Raw genomic sequence first — 22,540 nt, 5'->3', positions numbered from 1 at the left:
ATGATGGAACTAGCCATCAGGTGTAGAGAACAAACATCCGGAAATGTTAGGGGGCATTTGCCCCCAAGTTGGGTTGGTGGGTAGTTTGCAAACATATTTTTTTGTTAATGGTGCAACAGGCCCTATTATTAACGATACATTTGACATTATATAAGTATTGGCATTTTAAATTCATTAAAAAATTACATGAAATAGAATTTTCTAAAACTTTGGGAATAACAGTGGAATAAATATGTAGTTAGATATGGAGAATGCAAAAGTTGATCATTTTGGTAAATACGGCCATTCGTGCGATTTTGTGTACAAAAGGTGCTATAATTTCTCTTGGTAAAATTTAACCATTCAAATATGATTCTGCTGTCAAAGTCACAGCAATTTGTTTTAGAACTTGTAACGTAACACAACGAACAAAGTTTTAAGAATCTAATATTCATTCATTCCAAAAGATCTTATTCTACAAATTAATGTATAGTGAACACTGTAAATAGTAAGTAAAAATATAGAAGTTTCAATAAGAAGCATGAAAAAATACCAAAATCAATACGTTCAATACAGTTTATTTTGGAGGGGAAGAGAATGATAGTGAAATATGATCACGCTTGAGCCCCGAGTTCCAACAACAAAGTATGATTAATCACATTTGACGCTGGACCAACAAATTGAATTGGACCTGCAAGGAGATCAAAGCCAGATAGAACAATTCAAGATTTGAAGGTTGCATTTCCTAAAGAATTGAACTCAGAATAAAAATTGCTTTCAAGAACCCATTACCAACAAGATACGAAGTAGATGGAAAAATGATGGGAGAGGTACAGGGCATGTTTGGATTGCGACTCTCTTATGTACGTAAAAAAGTGTTTTTAAGCCCTTAGAAAGTCAATTCAAATAAGTCCTTAATGTTAAAGTGTGAAAATACCGACCTGGACTGATGTATTGGTTTTCGACACCCCACTGCTCTCTTAACGCTGAAAATTTCTTGAAAGGTGCACCTAACCACAGAAGCATAGAATTTTAGTATAATACTTAGTTTCGTAGAGAGAATCATATATTGGCATTCCTAACTTTGAGAGTTTTGAGAAATATTACCATCTAGTTCCACCATTGCCTTCTTGATCACAGGCTTGAACTTACCTGCCAAACGAATTCTACCTTTAGAAAGAGATCATCAAATGATAAGTATTAAACTAGACTTCATGAAAATGTTCTCTCAGTCCAGCCTTTCAAAGTTAAGAGAAAACATAGCAGTCACTAGGCAGAATACATGATGATACTTCACTTTTATCCTTGTTTTTCTGATCTTACATGCATGTGTCTTTATAGTATTGTGTTAGTAATCAGTAAGATATTTAGATACTCAAAAAAAGAAAATAATGACTTTTAAGTTTCATCAACTAGAAAACTGTTTTCTTTTTAATATAGATTGGGGAGTTTTCTTTTCATCTTTCATTGTTTTTTCTTCTAGTCAACTCCATGGATTATTGATACTCTCTCGGTCATTTCCCTTCTTATTCCCCACAAAAAATATTCTAGAAAAAAATTATTAACATGCTATTCAAGAAAACATGAGAACAGGAATGCACATTTTCATGAAGAAATCATACCGTGTCTCCTCTCCACATCCATTAACGAAGTCAATGGAGTTCCACCAGCCGTCCAATCTTCAACTGGAGCAGCCAAATTTCCTACCTGGTATGCATAACTAACTTATAAGTAATAGAAATGAGGTAAAAATCTATGGAGGAAACTGATAACAAGAAAAAGAATGAAAGGTTAAAAGGTTAGAGACTAAAATGATCAAAAGGTACAGGAAGTGAGACAGACAGACCGATGATATTAGTCCAGTTTTTCCACTCTGGAGGAGAGCTCCAGCAGTGTAACCCAAAGCATAGCAATAAGTTGAATCAAAGTTCGTGGGTAAACCACACCTCCCTTCATACCTATAAGTCAAAAGAAGAAATAAATAGAGATAACACACAGAGCACTAACTAGCAAAGTATAATTTCTTTCGTATCATCTCGTGGCCATTCGTTCGTACCATTCGTAAGTTCCCATTAGAAAATCAATTAGCTGTAAGCCTAACCCATCACTTCATTGGCCCTTTTTTTTACGAGTTCATAATGGAAGTCTAGATACTTGGTACTGCCTAATTATCAAATATGAATTTAAAAGATCTTAATGCATTTACCAACATGCATGTTTTGAGATCTCAACTGATTTAGTGTAATATGGACTAAGCCTACTACCCAAGTGCTAAATATAATATGTGTTATCACTAAATTATTAAACAGGATCGTTTAAGTAAAACAGCAAAAGTTCAAGCACGAATAGAATGAGTACCCAAAGAAATGTGACTGCCCCTTGAATTGGCCGCCATTATATGCACCTTCTTGCCTTCTCTTTTCCAACTCAGTTTCAACCATTTGAATAAGCATTTTTTCAGTTTCTATTTTGGCAACCTGATATGTATGATAAGATATAATGTAGTTAATCAAACAAGGAATCTATGGAAAGACGTATAAAACAAAATGAAAAAACAATTACCTGGACATTTCCGTGTGGGTCTCTTTCAAGTAACAATTGTTCTTGGATTGCTTGTGGGAAAAATTCAAAAAGGTGATGAGATTGAGTAGTAAGTTTCTTTTTCCATAACCCATCCTCATCTATAATATCATGGGCAAGAATTTCATTGAGTTCCGAAATAAGCTGCTGCACCTGTAAAAAGCGGGTTATAAATGATATCACTTCAAGAATGACATATTGATCCCAAGAATCTTGGGTTTAGTGGATAGTGAACATACAACCAAAAGAAATAAACACAATTAGTTACAATAACAAGAGAAATACCTCAGGAATGAAGTCAATCAGACCCTCGGGAATAAGTACAACACCATAATTATAACCAAGTTCAGAACGTTTACTAATTACATCGACAATGTAGTCTGTAACGTTTTTCAAGGTAAGCTTCTTAGCCGCAACCTGCAAAACACATTGTAAATTTGATATACCCTATAAACTAAAGCTCTATTAATAAATGAAAATACATGATGTCTGGAAATTTTTTCGCCTACATACATTCAAAACCAATAAATCTCCATGAGTCACTACATCTAGGTGGTAGAAAACAAAATTTTCAAAGCTGACAAAAAAGGCATCCGATATCACTTAGGTAATTGAATATGATATGGGATGTCAATACTTAGTTCCATTGCACCATATTAAAAGTTTCAACCTAATTCCATAAATCCTTTGTTTATCATAAATTTTCATTTTTTGATATTTACCATTCTATGTAAAAATGCAAGAAGATGAAATTCTGAAACAAGATATATTAACTGACCCAACAATTTCAATTTTCATGGTTACGTGAGTATCTGTTGCAGAGATTATTAGTTATTACTGATACAAAATCTAGTTCTCAAAGAGAATAAACAATCCTAGGTAGCATGTGGAGGTAAATTCCCTTCTTGACAAAGATTTCTAGCTGGTAAAGCACGTGGAGATAAATGCTCTCCTTGACAAAGATTTCTATCTTAAATAGTTTAAATAAAGCATCTACCTCTTCTCCAATAATAGTAATATTTGGATGAGTTTGTAAAGCACACTCCAATGTGATGTGAGAAGCAGCACGACCCATAAGCCGTACAACTGTGGATATATGTACACTGTTAATGCCATATGATAATAAACTTGAAACTTGAGTGAGAAAGAAAAAGGTATCAACATCACTACATCACAACAATGAAAAAGTACAATCTCACATTAGGTAGACCAAATAGAGATAGTTAATAAAATTTAACAGAGAGAAGTGCTCTATTTTTTAGAGATGAAGCAACAAGATGGGCTTTATTATTGATATTATTTATTTATTTATAAATATATATTTTAAAAAAGTAGACATATCTGAACTTGAAATACTGGTAATGTCAATGTTATTATGAAATGTCAGCATATCAGAACTATTTTTAGTTTCAATTTCATTAAGCAAAATGCATTTTTAGTTTCAATTTCATTAAGCAAAATGCTTACAGTGGTAATATTTTCCTGTGGATCGAGCATCAACCATCACATTACCAATCATTTCTGAATATATCTGCATAAACATCAACAGAGCCTATTAAGAGTCTCATCTCATGAATGCGACATTCCATTTTTTCCTTGAATTCTTGAAGAAACTACTTCAACTTTCCAAAGTTGATTCCAAACGAAATATGAATTCTAAAGCAGTTACGAAGAGAAATGAGTACCTTGCAAGCAGTATCAAATCCAAAACTTGTGGGGACCTCTTTGCATTTGAGATCACCATCAATAGTTTTTGGGCAACCAATCACTCGGGTTTTCAAATTCTTACTCCTAATTTGAAAACAACAAAAAGAAGGGGAAAATAAATAACAGAGTCTTTGAACACAAAAATAAAAGGTACCCTAGAGTAATTAATTGCCCAACCTTATATTTCTACAATAAAAATCACATATAATAGCTTATCCATATATGACAATGAGAGTAAGAAAGAGCAAAAAGGAGGGAGGCAATAAACAAATTTCATAGTTCTGAAAAATACCTAAAGTTTTCAGCGAGGAGACAGGCATTTGTGTTGGAATCATCTCCACCAATTACAACAAGGCCATCCAGATCAAGCTTCTGAGCAGTTTCTTCAGCTTGCTTAAACTGAAAATAGAACCGAACTGTCAATTTATGCCTTGACTACAACTAAGACGTCTCAAAATGAAAATTCTGGGAAGAAAGAGTTTCACCTGTTCTGGAGTTTCAATCTTATCCCTCCCACTGCATATCATATCAAAACCACCCTGATAAAAGAAAAATGCATTTAAATCAAGAATTGCATTCAAATGGCAATCATTTCGCATCAAGGCTGCACATATTCACACTAACAATTCTAACAAGTGAGAGCTAGAAATCCATTCAAAAAAATTAACCTGATTGCGATATGGGTAGATAAATTCTCCAGTCAGTTTTACATATTTGCATTTCATGATCCCTGCAGGACCACCCTTGAAACCGTACAAGGTGCTTCCTTTTGCATGAACCTGTAGGTAATCTTCACCAAAATCGTAGAAGCTGCTAATTAGCCACAACTTGAACAGAAAAACAAACATTTATTCTTGATTTATAAATGTGGACACAATGAGACCCTACCAAATAGTCCAGAAATCACATTATGCCCTCCCGGGGCTTGGCCACCAGACAAGACAACTCCGATCTTCAATTTCTTATTCACCTGCACTGAACTGGAATCACTTGGCGCCAACCGTGCCGACGGTTGGCCGAAAAGACCAGGAAACAGCTTTGCGATCTCATCTGCACGCGCATATAACACACAACTCAAACACTCTAAAACCTTAAGAAGTAGCAACAGGCTTCAAACGGATTCAGTAAAATTCAAGTTCCAAACACAAGCGAGATTTACAATCAAAAGCAAAACACAGTAAAAGAACAAACAAAACTCAATGCATGTCATTACTCTTCCTTTGAGACATCAATCAACTCAGTTACCAAACAGAATACAAAAAAAAAAAAAAAAACGTTATGAAGGCTAAAAACTCCAAAAACAGAAGAGAAAGGACAATAATCACCCGGATTGCCGGCGGCGGAGGTAGGAGGGCCATCGAGGATTTTGAAGGGGTTTTTGAGAACAGAGGGAAAAGGGAGAGGTTGATCGATACGGTGGGCTTGGACTTGGCTATAGACAGTGGAAACACGGCCGATCTCCGGCGGAGAAGATGCAATGAGGGGGGAAACATCGGCATTAGCGATGAAAGGCGGAGACATTGGTAGGAGAGAAATGAAGATGAAGATGGGGAGATAGGTAGAGGAATGAAAGATCGAATCAATGAAAGAAGTGGAAAATTGAGTGTTCGACAAGGTCAAGAAGATGAAGAAGAAGGACTTTGTTCCAAACTTTGAACTTTTCGTCTTGCGGAATGCGGAAGGGAAGGTAGAGGTTGGTTAAGAGTAAGCGTCGTTTCCTAACGCTGATCGTTAGGTTAGTTCTACTTTTTGGCTTTTTCTGAACATCTTTCTTCACTTTTATTATTTATTATGTTTAAAAAATACTTTTTTTTTTCTTTTTGTATGCTTTTAAATTTCCGTTGGTAATTATTTTCTTTTATTTTTTCTTTTATAGAAAAGGCATGTTTCGTAATATTTTATAACAATAATCTCTATTATTTTTATGTATAAAAATAAATGATAAATAATATAAAATTATTTTATTTGTTGTTTTACATTTTATTTCCACATCAACTCTCATTTTTTACTCTAATAAGTATAACTTATTTTTTAAAAAACAAAATCCAATAATCAAAGTTGGAAAATATGAATTAACAATTTCAAAATTGAAACATCACTAGAGAGTGTTTTTCTGGAAAATGACCTACATTGAATGGAATGATATGTTTTTCCTCAAATGATGTTAAATAAATTATTAAAAAAATAATAATTTTTTTTTTTTTTATATTTTGTCAATAGGTTTATTTTTGTTTATTTTTGGACAACTTGTAAAAATCACTCCTAAAATGTGGTGCTAGTTGCAATTATACCTTTAAACTCTCAATTTTAAAAATTGAACCCTCAAAATGATGTAAACGTTAAAATTTATATAATTATGTAAGTTTGAACGTTCAATTTGACTCAATTTACCTTCAAAATGAGGTGGTTTCTCCAATAGAGGAAAAAAGAATACAATCTCTTCCCCTACATATTCAATTGGAAATAAAACTACAAAATGATAAGATATTACTAATGTTTTTCTTGAATATTACTCGTGCCATTTTAGACCGTCTAGTTTGAATTTGTAGGTTGTTAACGAAATTGTGCAAGCCACGCCTTAGGTGTTAACTCCGGTAATGAATAATCTCTTAGACAAACCTGTCACTAGGAAAGAGGTCAAACTTGCTCTCAAGTAAATGTACCCCTCCAAAGCGTCAAGGCCCGACGGTCTTCCAACTTTGTTTTAGAAATATTGGCATGCGGTGTGGGTGTTGTTACTGTAGCCTCTTAGATGCCGGATGGAGTACATCGCACACGTCAAATTATAATATAGGTACAACGACTCTGACTAAATATCGTCTTCAAATAATTAGTTTGATAATCTTTTAACTATTTAGATATCGTTCTAATTTTATTTAGAGGACCGACTTTAATGCAAAATAAAGTAGACTAATCCTAAGAAAGCAAATAATTAAAGTGATCAAGCATGCAGATTTTCAATAAAGAGACGTTCTAGGGAATAGACTTCATCAATGGAATTATTAACTAGTTATCAAAATTACTATATCTAGAAATCTTTTATCAAGATTGCTTCTTTCGAAATCGATCATCCCTTCTTTCACTTAATTACTAATTACTAATCTCTTAAAACTAGACAATTAAGTAAAGCATTAAGACTCTTCATCAACAATCTCTATCATTATCCGATTACATCAATATGTTCTAACGATAATCTAGCATGCATAATCTAATCTAGATCTTCTTGTTACATCAAAATAAGAAATCGTAAAATCATACAAATGTTGATCAAGCACAAAGGCATTAAGCACAAACGTGCCAAAAATTATTAACGTCAAATTGACATTCAAGATCTACAAAAGTATTTACCAATAACCCAAAGAATTTATCTAGCCTTAGAATAATAAAAGATCGATCTAACATGACTTTTATAGACATAATCAATTTAGAATGAAAAAAAAAACAAAAACTAAAAAAAAAACAAAAAACAAAACAAAGAAGAATCAAATATAAAAAGGGAGATTCAACCCCTTCTTGTCTTTATTGGGAAAAATTGGTCCATTTTCGCTCTATTGAACTTTAAATATGGTTCTTTAGCTCATATCTTGAAATTCAATAGCAAATGACATCAAATCTTATAATATTAAATTTTTTTAAAAAAAGAAAAACTAACTTAAAGGCAAATAATGCACTTTTTAAGTGAATTTCACCATCAAAAACTTGAAATTTTGCTAGTCATGAGCAAAAATAGAAGTAGACTGTAAGGAATTTAATTTCTAAATGATCATACCAATGATTTAAGCCTCATTATCCAAAATAACATGTTAAATCTATAAGTAGAAATATGCAAGCACATCCTTTATTGAGAAACTTTAAGGCCAAATCTTTTTATCTCCTATGTGTGTGTAGTCACATTCAATTCAAAACTCGAAAAGTCAAAATTTGACTTCAAGAGTGCTTTTCCAGTTTTGCCATACTCTGACTCAAATACCAATTATCAAACATCCAAAAAATCAAGAAGATAATATATCAACTAAGGTGCCTCAAACAACATCAAAGGAATCCTAACTTATATTTCTTTTACCTAAGGGTACTAGCTTTCACACATTTACCATAGGGAATCGTACACAAAACATTGGCTCGATGGGTGTCTTAACTGATCACAACAAAGGCAACCTTTTTTACCCCTAGTCATGCATATATAATTGCAGGTTTTTTTCCTTTCTTTTTATATTCTTTTGCTTCCTTCATTCTTTTGTGCATAAATATTGTTTTAGCAGGCGAATATACTCATAGTTTCAACAGGAAAATATATTCTTTCTATTTTTTTTTAGTATAATATTATCAACTACAATGGAAGACAAAATTCAACACAGAGACGGATCTATGAAAGGATGAAGAAAGGGAGGGATGCTCTTCACAATCTGTAGTTTTAAATATTTGTAGTCTATTTTATATTAAATATATAAAATATGTATTTATATTTTGAATATAGATTAAAGCGTGGCCCAAGTTCCAATAATGGAGCCTGCGTCAGTAGTCCAGAGGTGAATCTCCAAGTACGTACCCTGGCGTTTGGAGTTCTAATTTGACAAAAGGTAATTGCTTTTTCTTTTTCTAAATTAACCAAATTTTATATAATGTTGTTTAAAATTATATATATGTATATATATATAGAATAACTTAATTCCAACGTGTGTGTATATATTTATAGACAAATATTTTTGAAATGTTAGGTTAACTATTTGGTTATTAATTTTTATTTTTTGAAAACCAAGCATATAAATACTATTTTCGAATATAATTTTTTGTTTTTTAATTTTACCATTGTTTTAATATTTCATTCAAATTTGTACAACTCTAATCCTTAGTTTTTAAAATTATGACTAATAAATATCTAAACTTTCAATTTTAACTCTAATAAATCTCTTAAAAATGTTAAATAAATATATAAACTTTCGATTTAGTATCTAAAGATCTCATAAAATATTAAAAATGTTTAAAAGTTTACTGTTATATAAGACAAATAATTATGTCTATTTATAATTCAACTTTAAAATTTCAATTTTGTAGCCATAGTATATTTTTTTTTTAGAAAAATGTTTGGTATTACGTATTAGACACAAAAATCGAGATGTTAGTGATCTAATGTATATTTTCAAAGTTTAAGAAGTATACATGACACAAATTTAGAAGTTAGTGGTATTTGAACCTTATATAAAGTTGTGTCCACCTAACAGGAAATGTTGGATCTGCCACTGTTCATATGTTAGTTATTTATGCTCATTTTGGCAATGTTATATAATTTGAATATTATATCTATGCATCTAAAATTGTATTTATATGAATTTCCGTCCCCCTTACATAAAATCCTGGATCTGTCACCACTTCAACAGGGACTTAAATAGATCATAACTCAAGAATATATTATCCCATTTTCATAGCAGATCATCTAACACATATATCCAAAATAACTCATAGACAATCATCATGACATACATATAGATCTTCCCTCAACATATCTTACTTAAAAATTGGAATTTTTTTTTAAGATTAACATGCATATTATCCATAAATCATCATTAACATGCATAATAGGATAAAATGAAACACAAAAGTACAAAGTGCGCCTTCATCCCCATACTTAGATAACTATGCATTGTCCTTAATGCATGAAAAAAAAAATTAAACAGTCACTCAAAAAAGTGATTTAAGCTTGGGAGCATGCGGGAGGCCAACAAACAAGCTAGCAGATGAGTACATTGTGTTACTAAAGGATTCATGTAAGGAATACCATAAAAAATATTAGGAATGTTGATCACTCACCTTTTTGGTGTTGCTCCTTAAAGACCGCAAATCAAATAATATTTATAATTCACAGAACAAAAAAACTTATACTAACTAGTAGTACAAGTAGCAAGTCCGAGGTCAAACCACAGGGAAAGACAGAAAATTAGTTCCTCGAAGCTCATTTTTAGTAAATCGAGAGGGAGGGGGTTTGGTGTGGATTGGATAAGTGGAAATGCATAAAAGTAAAGTGCAAGAAAATAAAGGATACAAATGCAATTATTAGAGATGTTCTAGCTTAGAGGATAAAGATTGAAATGACTCAATGTAACCTTGTTCATCAATTATTCGATTGCAATCTTAGTTTCTTAACTATGCATAGCCCAATTGGTTGGAAATCCAACCAATGGTCCTAATTACCTAATTAGCTAAACATGCTAGATGAATTCAAATTTCAAGGATGAATAAAAACAAAATTCTTCAAAGTCCAAGACGCAGAAAAATATTTACATGCATTTTTCGCTATACTCACTTTTGCAGTCCAACCAATATTTTGTCACGTACTTAATGTGCCACCTAAGTATTTAGCGTTGATACCTATCTCAAATCTCCCACTTATTTTGTACAATTCAACCTACATGTATTTTTTTTTTAAAAAAAGAGAAGTATATTAATGATTGCCATGAAATTGAATTGATGATTTGAACATAAAATGACAAAGCAAATGATTAAGTAAGAAATTAAATTTGAACATGTCATTTATAAATAGACACCTGCAAATACAAAGGCAAGGCTAATCAAACAATTTTCCTACTAAATGTCTTGGAAGGAAGCTTCCAAAAAAGGGCAAGAAAACCCATGGGAAGAAACTTGGTAATATTATGGCGATAACTCCAAATATTCTTAACCAACTCCACATACAAAGGCAGCTGAATTATTATAAACATGGTCACCGGAAAAAACGTCGCTATATACAATAAACTGACCGTCCACTTCATCTCCTCCGACTTCACAGTCAACACAATCGTCAATGCAAATGCCATCATCGTACTCGCCACTGAGAAAAACAGCAACTGGAATCCAATCGAGAGCTTCAACGGTAACGCGTGCAGAAAATCCTCCATCTTAAACGACGACGTTAGAATCGATAGAAACAAAACCACGGAAGTGAGTGCAGTGGCGAGCGCGACAATGTCCATGATAGTAAACACAATGTAGATAGGTTCAGTGAGCAGAACAGGAGAGCCAGTTTGGCTATTGAGACCACCGGGGACGGTGTAGGCAGCAGCGAAGACGACGGTGGCGACAAGGACTGCGACAGCAGAACAAGACTCGGACGTTTTCTTGAGCCATTCCTTTGCATCTTCAAGCATTTTTTCATGTGTCTTGTAGAAGAACTCACGAGCCGTCCATTTCATGCTGTTGTGGTGCATGTTGTAAAGCGCAGGGATTTCGGATTGTACACGTTCATACCATTTGAGTTCATGTTGGAGTTGCAAAGCAGGGCCGTGAGTCCCACCACGGTAGAATTTGGTTATGCCTACGTGATGGAGTGCGGTGAATCCTAAGGCGTCAATTCGCGTGACGAGCCTTGTCATGATTAGTCTATGATTTTGAATCCAATTGAACACGGTTTTTTGACGGTAAGCGATGGCGACATGGAGCACATTTCTTTGGTGAACCGTTAAGTAGTCAACAGCTTGAGGGTAAACTTCGACGATTTGTTGGACGATCTCGATGATTCCGTTGGCAGCGGCGAGGAGGAGAGGGGTTTCGTGGTGATCGTAATATTCGATGTCTTCGACTTCTCCTTGGTTCTGGTCGGATGATGGTTGGGTTCTTAAGATGTTGAGGTTTACGCCGTTGCCTTCGTTGGGACGATGGATTCCTAAGGAGTCGACTTCGGTATTCTCCGGCGGTGTGAGTTGGGTTTGTCGCCATGAAAAGTCTACGTGAGCAAGCATCTTGGTGATGGTTAGGGCTAATCTGTGCTGCTGCTTTTTCTCATACAAAACTTTCCATTGTGGCCATCCTATAGAGTAAGATTCTTAGTATTTCAAAAATCACTAGAAAAGCGTGTTTCAAAGTTTCAAAGTCATTTTGAATATGACAAAAGTAATTTTAATAATTTTCAAATCATTCTCAAACAGGATTTAAAATGAATTTGATTGTTACATGACATGATTGACATGATTGAGAGTAATTTTAAAATAGTTAAAATCATTTTTGTCATTTTTCAAAATCACTTTGAAACATGATTTTGATTGTTTGAAATCAATTTTGAGATATAAAAATTACGTTTTAAAGAGTTAAATTAATTTCAAGTTATTAAAAATATGTTTCATATATCTGATAAGAGTGATTTTAACACTTTAAAAATCATCCTGCATGCACTTATTAACCATGGAATATAGAAGAGAATACCTAGGAAGATGAATCTCCAAAATATGCCTGTCAAAAAGTGTAAAAGATATAGCCCTGCAACATTACACCAGAACTAATCAGTACCCATGAATTTTTAATGGTAGTGATTTCATTTAATCAAATCAATCTAACTTGTAATTTAAAATTCGAGAAATGGTTTTAGATCTTTTACTTCGGTTTTTGAACGAGAAAGATTTGAAATGAATATACTTAAAACTTTTTGTTTGGATGGTAAGTGAAAAATGAGAGGAAGTTAAAACTTTACTAATATAGACTTTTATTTAGAATGGTTAATTGAAAACTAGAATATGATAAGGTTAGTAATTTACCTCAAAATCCTGTGAAATTCGGTGAAATCTAACTATAAGAAAGTTCGTAAAAATATATGATTTGAAATCATTCTGTTTCTTGTAGTATTGGACAATAGAAATCATTTGAAATCCCTCGAAATCATGAGGTTCCAAATACAACATCAAAGTTTGGAGCACAAAATTATTTTTTAGTTCAATTATAAGTTTAATGTCTAAGCTTTGAGGTTTGTGTTTATTTTGGATTTCAACTTTTAAAATGTCTGGTAAACTTCTAAACTTTAAATTTATTTTGTCTAATAGAATAAGTTTTAAAGTATATAGACAAAAATAATAATAAAAATTAGGCCCCGTTCAGTAACCATTTCATGTTTTGCTTTTTATTTTTGAAAATTAAGTCTATTTTCTTTACAATTCTTAAAATGATTTGCATCTTTCTTAAGTACAATGGATAAATTCTTAGTCATATTCTAAAAATAAAAACAAAATTTTAAAAGCTATATATATTTTTTAATTTTCAAAGTTTGGCTTGGTTTTTTAAACCATTGAAAAAAAAATAGATAACAAGTTTGGATGTAAAAGTAGAGTCTATAGATTTAATTTTCAAAAATAAAAATAAAGTTACCAAACAGGATCTAACTGATTTTGTTTATAGATTTAAATTTTATAAAGGATAGAACTCTAAGCTTTGAATTTAATTTAATAAATGGTTAAGTTGAGGTACGAAAATAGGCGTTTCTAATAAAATTGAGGGACAAAAATAGGCCTTTATAATAAAAGTTTGAGAATTAAAGTAGTTAATTTATCATCCATATAGGGATTATTTTCAAATAAAAAACAAAGGTGAATATTGATCAAGTTCACTTAATCTAATAAAATAGAAAAACTTACAACAATTTGAATGCCAAAAATTATGTGGAGGACTAGAGTTATTTCCAGCTTCTAAATCATCATTCTTATTTATTATAATGGAGCTTTTAGAACCATTATCCTTCTTGGAAGACACAAATTTTGAATAATCAAATTTGTAGATGTCCTCACTTGGAAGCACTGTGACAACACAAAAGAAATCACATTATATATATATATATTTTTTTTTATCTTTCTATTATATATATATATATGTGCTCAACGTGACACCAATTTGAGATTTAAATATATCAAAGAAAATATTTTCCTACAATGATTTGTTTAGGAAAATTATTATAGGACTAATGCCAATAAGCATGTTAAAGTTGTGTTTGGTAGCACAGTTTGATTATTGAGTTTTGGTTTTTTTTTTTTTTTTTTTTTTTTTTTTTTTTTTTTTTTAATTAAGCCTGCAAATAAAACTTTCAATCTATTGGTTAAGATTTCAAATCTTTATGTAAGAAAAGTGAAAACATAATTAAAAATGACGAGAAAACAAGTATAATTAAAAAGGAAAGTTTGATGCAACTATTATAGCATCTTTCTACTTTGCTAATATCTCTTTTAGCTAGTAGAAAAAATAAAATAAGTTGGTGTAAATTCTATTTTGGTTCCTGAACTTTTAATATTTTTCTATTTTGATTTCTAAACTTTAAAAAACATCCATTTTAATCTTTGAACTTTTAGAAAGTGATTACTTTGGTCCATGTTATTAAGATTTTATTAACTCTTAAATACAATGGTTAAAGGACTTATAGTTTTTTAATGATTAGACTGCCAAATAAGTTAATCAAGTTAAACAATCTAGGGTTTCAATTTTAAATTAGGTGGCAAAACAATTTTTTATAAGCGATCTCAAAAGTCATTTTGCATCAAAGATTTTGACTGTTCACTATTTTTGCACGTTGGTTATTGATATCTTACTTCACATTCATCTTGTTCAACCTAAGCTAGATGCATTTTAAACAGATTTCGTCTTTAAATAGTTAACATAATTTTAACAATAGATACCAAAATAAAAACTTTTTAAAAGTTCATAGACTAAAACATATGTTTTTGAAAGTTTAGAGACCAAAATAAATAAGAGTAAAAGTTAAGGAACCAAAATAGTATTTATTAATAAAATATTACTCATATACCTTTTTATACTTATTGATTTAGTTATTAACCATAGACCTACTAGTAAATATGTAGACAATTATTAACAGATATAACAAAACCTAATATTGTTAATAGTATAAAAATTTTTATTTTTAGATATAAGATATCTCAATAATACACCTAATAGTATATATGAGCAAAGTGGTTAGTGGTTAATACCCAACAGTCACTTAATGAAAAAAAAAAAAAAAAGGGAGTTTTTAAATATAAAAATGGACCAAATTATTTACAAAATATGGCAAAAGTTCTCCCACTTCAAAATTGTCAGTGAAAATTTATTTAAAATGGAAAATAGAAAAAAAGAATCTCACATTGGTTATTTTATTATTGGAAAACCTTCTCATATACCCCCACATTTGCTTGTGGGTTTGGATCCCAAGCGGTACCCTGGGGGTGAGGAGATAAGCAAATGTGGGTATGGTGGACATCCCACACGTGCGCTGTTGTCGCCCGTCCGGTCGAGCGAGGCGAGGTCGCCTTCGGTCCGTTCCCACGTTGCTTCCCCTTCACTGCCTTTAGTGCTTTAGAAGGAAGACACAGAAACCAATCGATTCTACTCTCCTTACTTTCCTCCTCTGTATTTTTCTTTCACATTTTTCGAGCGTATTAGTCTCGAAGGATGTGAGATTTCTAAAAGGTTTTGGTGTAGCCTCAATTGAGACGATTTTTTTTTTGGGGGGGTTTTAATCTAGGGGACGGTGTGACCTTACTTCCAACTGCTTACACAAAGGGCAGAGCCGCAAAACTTCCTAAAGAGAGCCTATTTTCACCATTTGTTCGTTTTGCAAGTTTTGTTTTTCCAGCGAACGATGTTCAAGCTGATCGATTAATGTCCTCTTCTGTACATCGAGGGAGCCGTTTCCAACAATTTTAAAATGTTTGCATCAGCCACAGTTCATGATGGCCTATCAACATAGATCGACTTCATGTCTTCCGATCTCAACCATCCTTTCCGTTTCGAAGGGGTGCACTTCAAACGATGAAGCAGAAAATGTTGTTCTTCCTCATCGTCAAAAAGGTTGCTCACGCCTGCACCATAGAGAAATAAACTATCCCAAAAGAAGATCTTACTGAAGAACAAATCAAAGAAACATCTATTTGGGAAGAAAATAATTTTCTCTGCAGAAACTTTATTTTCAAACGGGCTAAACTGATGATCTCTATGACTATTTCTGTATAATGAAGACAACAAAAGAAATTTGGAATGTCCTGCAGAAAAAATACGATACCGAGGAAGTGGGTTAAAAAAAATTTGCAGTAATCCATTACTTAAAGTTCCAAATGACGAACGAAAAATTTATGGAGGCTCAATCCCATGAACTGCAGAAAATAGCTCATGAGATAATAAGTGAAGGTATGCCTCATGGTGAGCAATTTCAAATTGCTATTATTATTGACAAGTTGCTCCTCTTGTGGAAGGATTTAAAAAATACTAAGGCACAAGACTAAGGAATTCTCCTTAGAGAGTCTGATAACACATCTAAGAATTGAGGAGGAAGCCTGTAAGCAGGACCAAAGGGAGGAGGTAAACATCATGCCAGAAAGGCCTGCCTGATAAAACCTGAACCAAAGTCAAAGGGAACTAAGAGGAAAAGTCAGAATCGGGGATCCAACAACCAAAAGAATCAGAAGTCGCCATCCCAGAGAAATGGTACAATTTCTTTGCTATAACTATAACAAACATAGACATATGACCAGAAACTATAGGAATAAGCATCATCTTGCTGAACAGGCTAACCTGATAGAAGAGCCGTTAGTAGTCATGATCATAGAAGTAAATGTGATCAGTGGCTCTGAGAAGTGGTGGATAGACACTGGCGCTACGCGCCATGTCTGTCACGACCTTAGTTTATTTAAGACTTATTATGAAACTAAGGATAAAAATATATTATTGGAGGATCATCACTCAACAAAAGTTGTTGGAATCAGCGAGGTGGAACTAAAGTTTACCTCAAGGAAGACCTTTACTCTTAAGGAAGTTCTGCACAATCTAGAGATAAGGAAGAATCTGGTCTCGGGCTATCTCCTCAACAGTGGGCTTTACTCAGACCATAGGGCCGACTTGTATACCCTTACAAAAAATAATGTCTTCGCGGGAAAGGGCTATCTACTGATAGAATGTTTAGACTTAATCTTGACTCGATTAAAACTAAGTCTTCCATTTATATGTTGTGCTCTTTTAGTATTTGGCATGTTGGGCTTTGTCATGTTAATAAATGGATAATTAACAACATAAGTAGGTTGAAAATGGTTCATAAACTATCCATGAATGACTTTGATAAATGTGAATATTGTAGTCAGACTAAAATAACTAAAACTCTGCATAAATTTGTATTTAAAAAATCTAAACCTCTAGATTTAATTAATTCAGACTTTGATAAATGCGAATATTGTAGTCAGTATTTGGCATGTTGGGCTTTGTCACCTTTATTGATGACTACTCTGACTTCACTTCTGTATATTTGCTGAAAAATAAAAGTGATGTTTTTGATGTGTTCAAATTGTTTTTGACTGAAATAGAAAACTAGTTTAACAAAAAAAATTAAGAGACTTCGTAGTGATAGAGGAACTAAATACGATTAAGATGTTTTTAATAATTTCTATAATTCACATGGAATAATCCAAGAAAAGACGACACCTTATTCTCCTGAAATGAATGGAAAAACTGAATGGAAAAATAGAATTCTGTGTAAATTAGTAGTTGCTATTTTAACTAATTCAGGAGTTGCCTCTTATTGGTGGGGTGAAGTTATCATTACCGTATGTTATGTGCTTATAGAATACCAAAGTCTAAAAACACAACCTCACCCTATGAAATCCCTAAGAATAAGAAACTGAACTTGTCATATTTCAGAATTTGAGGGTGTTTAGCCTATGTAAGAATACTAGATTCCAAAAGAAGAAGCTTGCCAATAATGCATACGAATGTGTCTTCATAGGATACGTAGTAAATATTAAAGCCTATAAGTTCTATGATCTAAAAATTCAAACGATTATAGAATCCAATGATACTGATTTCTTTGAGGATAGGTGTCCCTTCAAATTAAGAAATAGTGGGGGTTCAAGTTCTAGTGGTTTTCCTTTAATTAGAACTTAAACTCCAAATGAGGAAAGAGAGTCTAGAAGAAGTAAGAGAACACATACTGTCAAGGACTTTGGGGATGGCTTCCAAACTTTCAATGTAGAAAAAGATTCTAAAAACCTAAAAGATGCATTGTCCTCAGTATGCCAATTTATGGCAAGAAGCTGTAAATGATGAAATGGACTCTCTTGAGTCAAATAGAAGTTGGCATTTGGTTGACCTACCTCCTGGTTGCAAAGCAATAGGATATTCATAAATCCTGAGGAAGAAACTCAAACCTGATGGAATAGTTGACAAGTTCAAAGCCAAACTGTAGCTAAAGGTTTCAGACAAAGGGAAAACATGGATTTCCTTGACACCTTCTCCCTTGTGACTAAGATCACCTTAATCTGTGTGTTGTTTTCTCTAGCTACCCTAAACAACCTTATAGTTCATTAGATGGATGTAAAGACTACATTCCTGAATGGTGAACTTTGAGAAGAGATTTACATGAAACAGTCTGAAGGCTTTGTAGTCCATGGCAAGAGAACAAGGTTTGTAGTTAGATAAATCTCTCTATAGCTTGAAACAAGCTCCTAAGCAATGACATGAAACATTCAAAAATCTCATCACCTTTGAAGGTTCAAAGTTAACGAAAGTGACAAATGCATCTGCTATAAGTTTGAAGACAATCTATGCACTATGATATATTTGTATGTAGATGATTTGTTAATTTTTGGATCAAACTTGCACGTTATAGATGATGTGAAATCCTTGTTGAGTGCAAACTTTGATATGAAAGACTTAGGAGAAGCATATGTAATCTTAAGCTTAAAAGTAATTAGGTCTAAAAAGGGGATTTCTTTAGATCAATCTCATTATATAGAAAAGTCTAAAGAAATATAATTACTCTGAAAGTAAACCAGCATGTACTCCTTATGACCCTAGTGTTAAGTTGTTCAAGAACATCAAATACGGTGTTAATCAATCCGAGTATGCGAGCATCATAAGTAGTCTCAGATACGTTGCCGACTGCACTAAGCCTAATATAACTTATGTTGTAGGATTACTTTGTAGGTTTCCAAGCAAACCTAGTATAGAGCATTAGAATACTGTAGAAAGGGTTATGAAATACTTGAAGAAAATCCAAAACCTAGGATTACATTATAAAAAATTTCCCACTGTCCTGAAAGGGTTCAACGATGCTAACTGGAACTCCCTCTTAGATGATTAAATGGAGCTACTAATGGCTATATTTTTAATATAGTAGGTGGAGTAGTTTCTTAGAAGTCCAAAAAATAGACTATTTTAGCCAAATCTACAATGGAGTCAGAAATGATAGCACTAGCAATAACTAGTGAAGAAGCAGGTTGGCTTAGAAGTCTGCTATCAAAGATTCCCCTATGGAAAAAAACTGTACCAACCATATCGATCCATTACATAGTACTATAGCAATTGCAAAACTTCATAACCGTTATAGCAATGAAAAGAGAAGAAAAATACGTCATAAGCACAGTACCATTAGAGAGCGCCTTATTACTGGTGCAGTTAAGGTGGATCACATACGGACTGATGAAAACTTGGCAGATCCTTTGACGAAAGAACTAGCCAGATAGAAAGTTTTCAAAATCTCAGAAAGGATGCATGCCTATAGAAAGATGAATTACTGTGAGGAAAACCCAATATGTAGACTTGAGATTCCAAGAAACAGATTCAACGGGTAATAACTTATCACATGTGATATGAGGTAAATCATGTTGAAACAAACACAAAGTTTCCTTTTTATGACTTAGACTCTGAGCATGATATCCTGAAGCGTAAGAAAAGTAGAACTTAGTTCTTAATGAGATTTATACTTGATGTCAAGTGGAGTACTTAGCTATAGGAGTACTATTAATAGACTTATCTATATGAATGTGGAAGTGGGGGTCGTTTCCAATGGAATTTTAGGCAAATTCTCTAGAGTGTTCACTAAACCGAGATACATGTGCTAGGCCTTAAAGCATAGGCTTTCAAACTACACCCTAATAATGTTGTGTGCGAGATATTGTTAGAGGTAGAGTTCAAAATCAAGGTTACTTTAGTATATTCTAAATCATCTTCATTATGTAAAGGTTCAAGTCGTAAGACACCTTTACTTATGCACAACATTGTACATATTGATATTGCTCAATGAAAAAAGGTTTTCTTTTGTTTTAAATCTTCAAGTGGGAGATTGTTAGTGAAAATTTATTTAAAATGGAAAATAGAAAAAAAAATCCCATATTGGTTATTTTATCATTGGACAGCATCCTCATCTATCCCCATCTTTGCTTTTGGGTTTAGGACCTAAAGGGTACCCATGTTTTAGAAGGATGAGGAGATAGGCAAATGTGGGTATGGTGGACATCCCATATGTGCGCACTACCACCGCCATCCGTCCGATCGAGCGTGGTGCAAGCGTAAGTGTGGAATTATTTTTATTAAAATAATAATTTTTTATATTTTTTAAATTATTTTATTTATTTAAACAAATTCTTCATCCATTCGTTTAGTCGCCCGTAATTGGCGTTGTCGTCTACGCTTTACCACTTTACGTGGTCGTCTGCCACGCTCGGTCTGTTCCCGCGCTGCACGTTCGTTCGCACGCTTCCCTTTCTTCACACATTGCTAAGGCCTATAAATTGGCCTTCAATGCTTCAGAAGGAAGACATATAAACCAATCGATTCTACTCTCCCTGCTTTCCTCCTCGGTATTTTGCTTTCATGTTTTTCAAGTGTATTAGTCTTGAAAGGTGTGAGATTTTCAATCAATTCTGGTGCAACTTCGATTGAAGACAAATGTTTTTTGGTTTGTTTTATCTTGGAGATGGCGTAGCCTTACTCTCAACTGAAAGGATAGAGCCACGAAACATCTTAAAGAGAGCAAGATCCGCAGCTCAGCTTATTTTCATCGTTTGTTCGTTTTGCAGGTTTTGTTTTTTCGATGAACGTTGTTTGAACCGATTGACTGTTGTCTTCTTCTGTCTGTCGGGGAGTCGTTTCCAACAAAAACTCTCTCAAATTTCTCTCAAACTCTTCAAAACTCTCTCAAATTTCTCTCAAGCTCTTCAATTCTCTCTCAAATTTCTCAAATTATTTAGTAATTTCTCAAATTGGAAATATTTTTAAATATAGATATTTACTTTAATTATTTAGTTAAATAATAATTTCTCAAATTGAAAATATAATTTTGAGTAATTGGTTAACTCTAATTTACTTTTAGAACCAAACATAATAATTAAAAATCAGTTATAAATATTTTAAAATAAAGTTTGAAACCAAACATAAATTTAATTGTTTAAAAATCAATTGTGCTTAAATCCCTTATTCTAAAATGAGTAGTTCAAATACACTTTAATTTAGGTAGGTATTTTTGGATCTCATTCATAGTGAAAAAATTTTAAAAGAATAAAATTGAAAATGTGAAGTGAGAAAAGAAGAGTTAGAAGGGATTACGAGTATAGATAATTGATTCGAAGAATTTCATGGAGTATCCACTTCGGAAAGCGAAGGGCATGTTGGCCAATACATGAAGAGCCGTTTTGCCTTCTGGATCCGTCATTTCCAACAGCGACTTGTCAAATTCAATCAGTTTCAAAGCCACCTCTGTAACCAAATCAACTTTAAGTCCTCAAATTTTAAAATTGGTTGATGTAAAGTTATAATATAACAACAACTGAGTGACTTTAACTTGAATGGAAAAAGAAAAGAGTGTATGAACGAACCAAATTTTTGGCTTTGAATGGCGGCATGAATGAGGGGATTACCCTTCTTAGTCGTCCAATTCCTTGACGATCGAGAGAACAGATCTTCACAATCTTCCAACATGTAATTTACAATGTGAAGATGTCCGCATCTTGCAGCCCTAAACAGAGGAGTTTCCCCGTAAATATTCTCCCCCACCAGATCGTCTTTGTCGTACTCAACCAGCAGCTTAACGGCAGCCAGATTCCCCACGGTGGCAGCTTCGTGCAACGGCGTGTTTCCGGCGCTGTTCCTCCAGAACGCTTCGTCCATTTCCGAAATCTCCCCCAGTAGTGCTCTCAGCGGCTCCTCTTCTCCGCTGTACACTGCCAAATGCACTGCCGTGTCCCCGCTCGCCGTCATCGGAAACACGATCTTCGTCTTGTCTTTTAATTCTTCTTTCACTTTCTTCCATTCCTCTTTTATCACTGCCCTGTAAGGCACTCGCATTATCTCCAAAATGTCCATCCCGTTTTTCCTCTTCTCTTTTCGGATCTTAATTTTGAACACCAAGTATATATAATCAATACATGCTGCTATCTATCTATCCTTATACTCAACTATTCAATCCGTCTTGTTTTTACATTGTTTTTCGGAAATCTATATAGTGATAAGTGCATCTCTCATTCACAAAGATTCATAAACATTTTCCTTTGCTTCTTCAACAAATAAAGCTTTGTATTCTTTCTTTTCTCTATCAAACTCCAAAGTATATTCCACCATATTTCCCTCCTTTTTCCTTTTCCATTCGTTTTAAATGTATACTTATTTTCTAATTTCAATTTTTTATACCACGTACGTAGTCCATTTGTTTTTAATGTTTAGGGATTTATATTTACATTTTGAGAGATTACGAAAATAGAACAAAATTCTCCCTTAT

General features: G+C 33.1%; 2 protein-coding genes across 6 annotated transcripts; both read right to left on the bottom strand.

Annotated features, from left to right (window-relative positions):
* Positions 1-433: 433 nt before the first annotated feature.
* On the bottom strand, positions 434-6,013 carry LOC120082655 (pyrophosphate--fructose 6-phosphate 1-phosphotransferase subunit beta-like). 4 transcript variants are annotated; one of them, XM_039037912.1, is made up of 16 exons: positions 5,592-6,011; positions 5,155-5,316; positions 4,935-5,056; positions 4,752-4,805; positions 4,559-4,665; positions 4,245-4,365; positions 4,027-4,090; positions 3,557-3,645; positions 2,845-2,976; positions 2,542-2,712; positions 2,338-2,456; positions 1,826-1,937; positions 1,602-1,686; positions 1,087-1,131; positions 921-989; positions 436-670 (listed from the first exon to the last, which is right to left on the bottom strand). In XM_039037912.1, the coding sequence occupies exons 1-16, from the start codon at positions 5,785-5,787 to the stop codon at positions 594-596; spliced, it is 1,725 nt and encodes a 574-aa protein (XP_038893840.1). In that variant the 5' UTR covers positions 5,788-6,011; the 3' UTR covers positions 436-593. The 4 variants fall into 4 exon arrangements, with proteins under 4 accessions (XP_038893842.1, XP_038893840.1, XP_038893843.1 ...); XM_039037913.1 differs by having other exon boundaries at positions 442-670; positions 4,245-4,350; positions 5,592-6,000; XM_039037914.1 differs by lacking the exon at positions 4,752-4,805 and having other exon boundaries at positions 434-670; positions 5,592-6,013.
* Positions 6,014-10,772: 4,759 nt separating this feature from the next.
* LOC120082801 lies at positions 10,773-22,246 on the bottom strand. 2 transcript variants are annotated; one of them, XM_039038121.1, is made up of 5 exons: positions 21,642-22,246; positions 21,373-21,522; positions 13,656-13,814; positions 12,457-12,510; positions 10,773-12,064 (listed from the first exon to the last, which is right to left on the bottom strand). In XM_039038121.1, the coding sequence occupies exons 1-5, from the start codon at positions 22,126-22,128 to the stop codon at positions 10,830-10,832; spliced, it is 2,085 nt and encodes a 694-aa protein (XP_038894049.1). In that variant the 5' UTR covers positions 22,129-22,246; the 3' UTR covers positions 10,773-10,829. The 2 variants fall into 2 exon arrangements, with proteins under 2 accessions (XP_038894049.1, XP_038894050.1); XM_039038122.1 differs by lacking the exon at positions 13,656-13,814.
* Between the last annotated feature and the right edge of the window lie 294 nt (positions 22,247-22,540).

The sequence above is a fragment of the Benincasa hispida genome, chromosome 8, assembly GCF_009727055.1.
Source record: "Benincasa hispida cultivar B227 chromosome 8, ASM972705v1, whole genome shotgun sequence".
NCBI classification, from domain to species: Eukaryota; Viridiplantae; Streptophyta; class Magnoliopsida; order Cucurbitales; family Cucurbitaceae; genus Benincasa; species Benincasa hispida.
The sequence above is the reverse complement of the archived record's forward strand: the minus strand, read 5'-3'. Positions and strand labels throughout refer to the sequence as shown.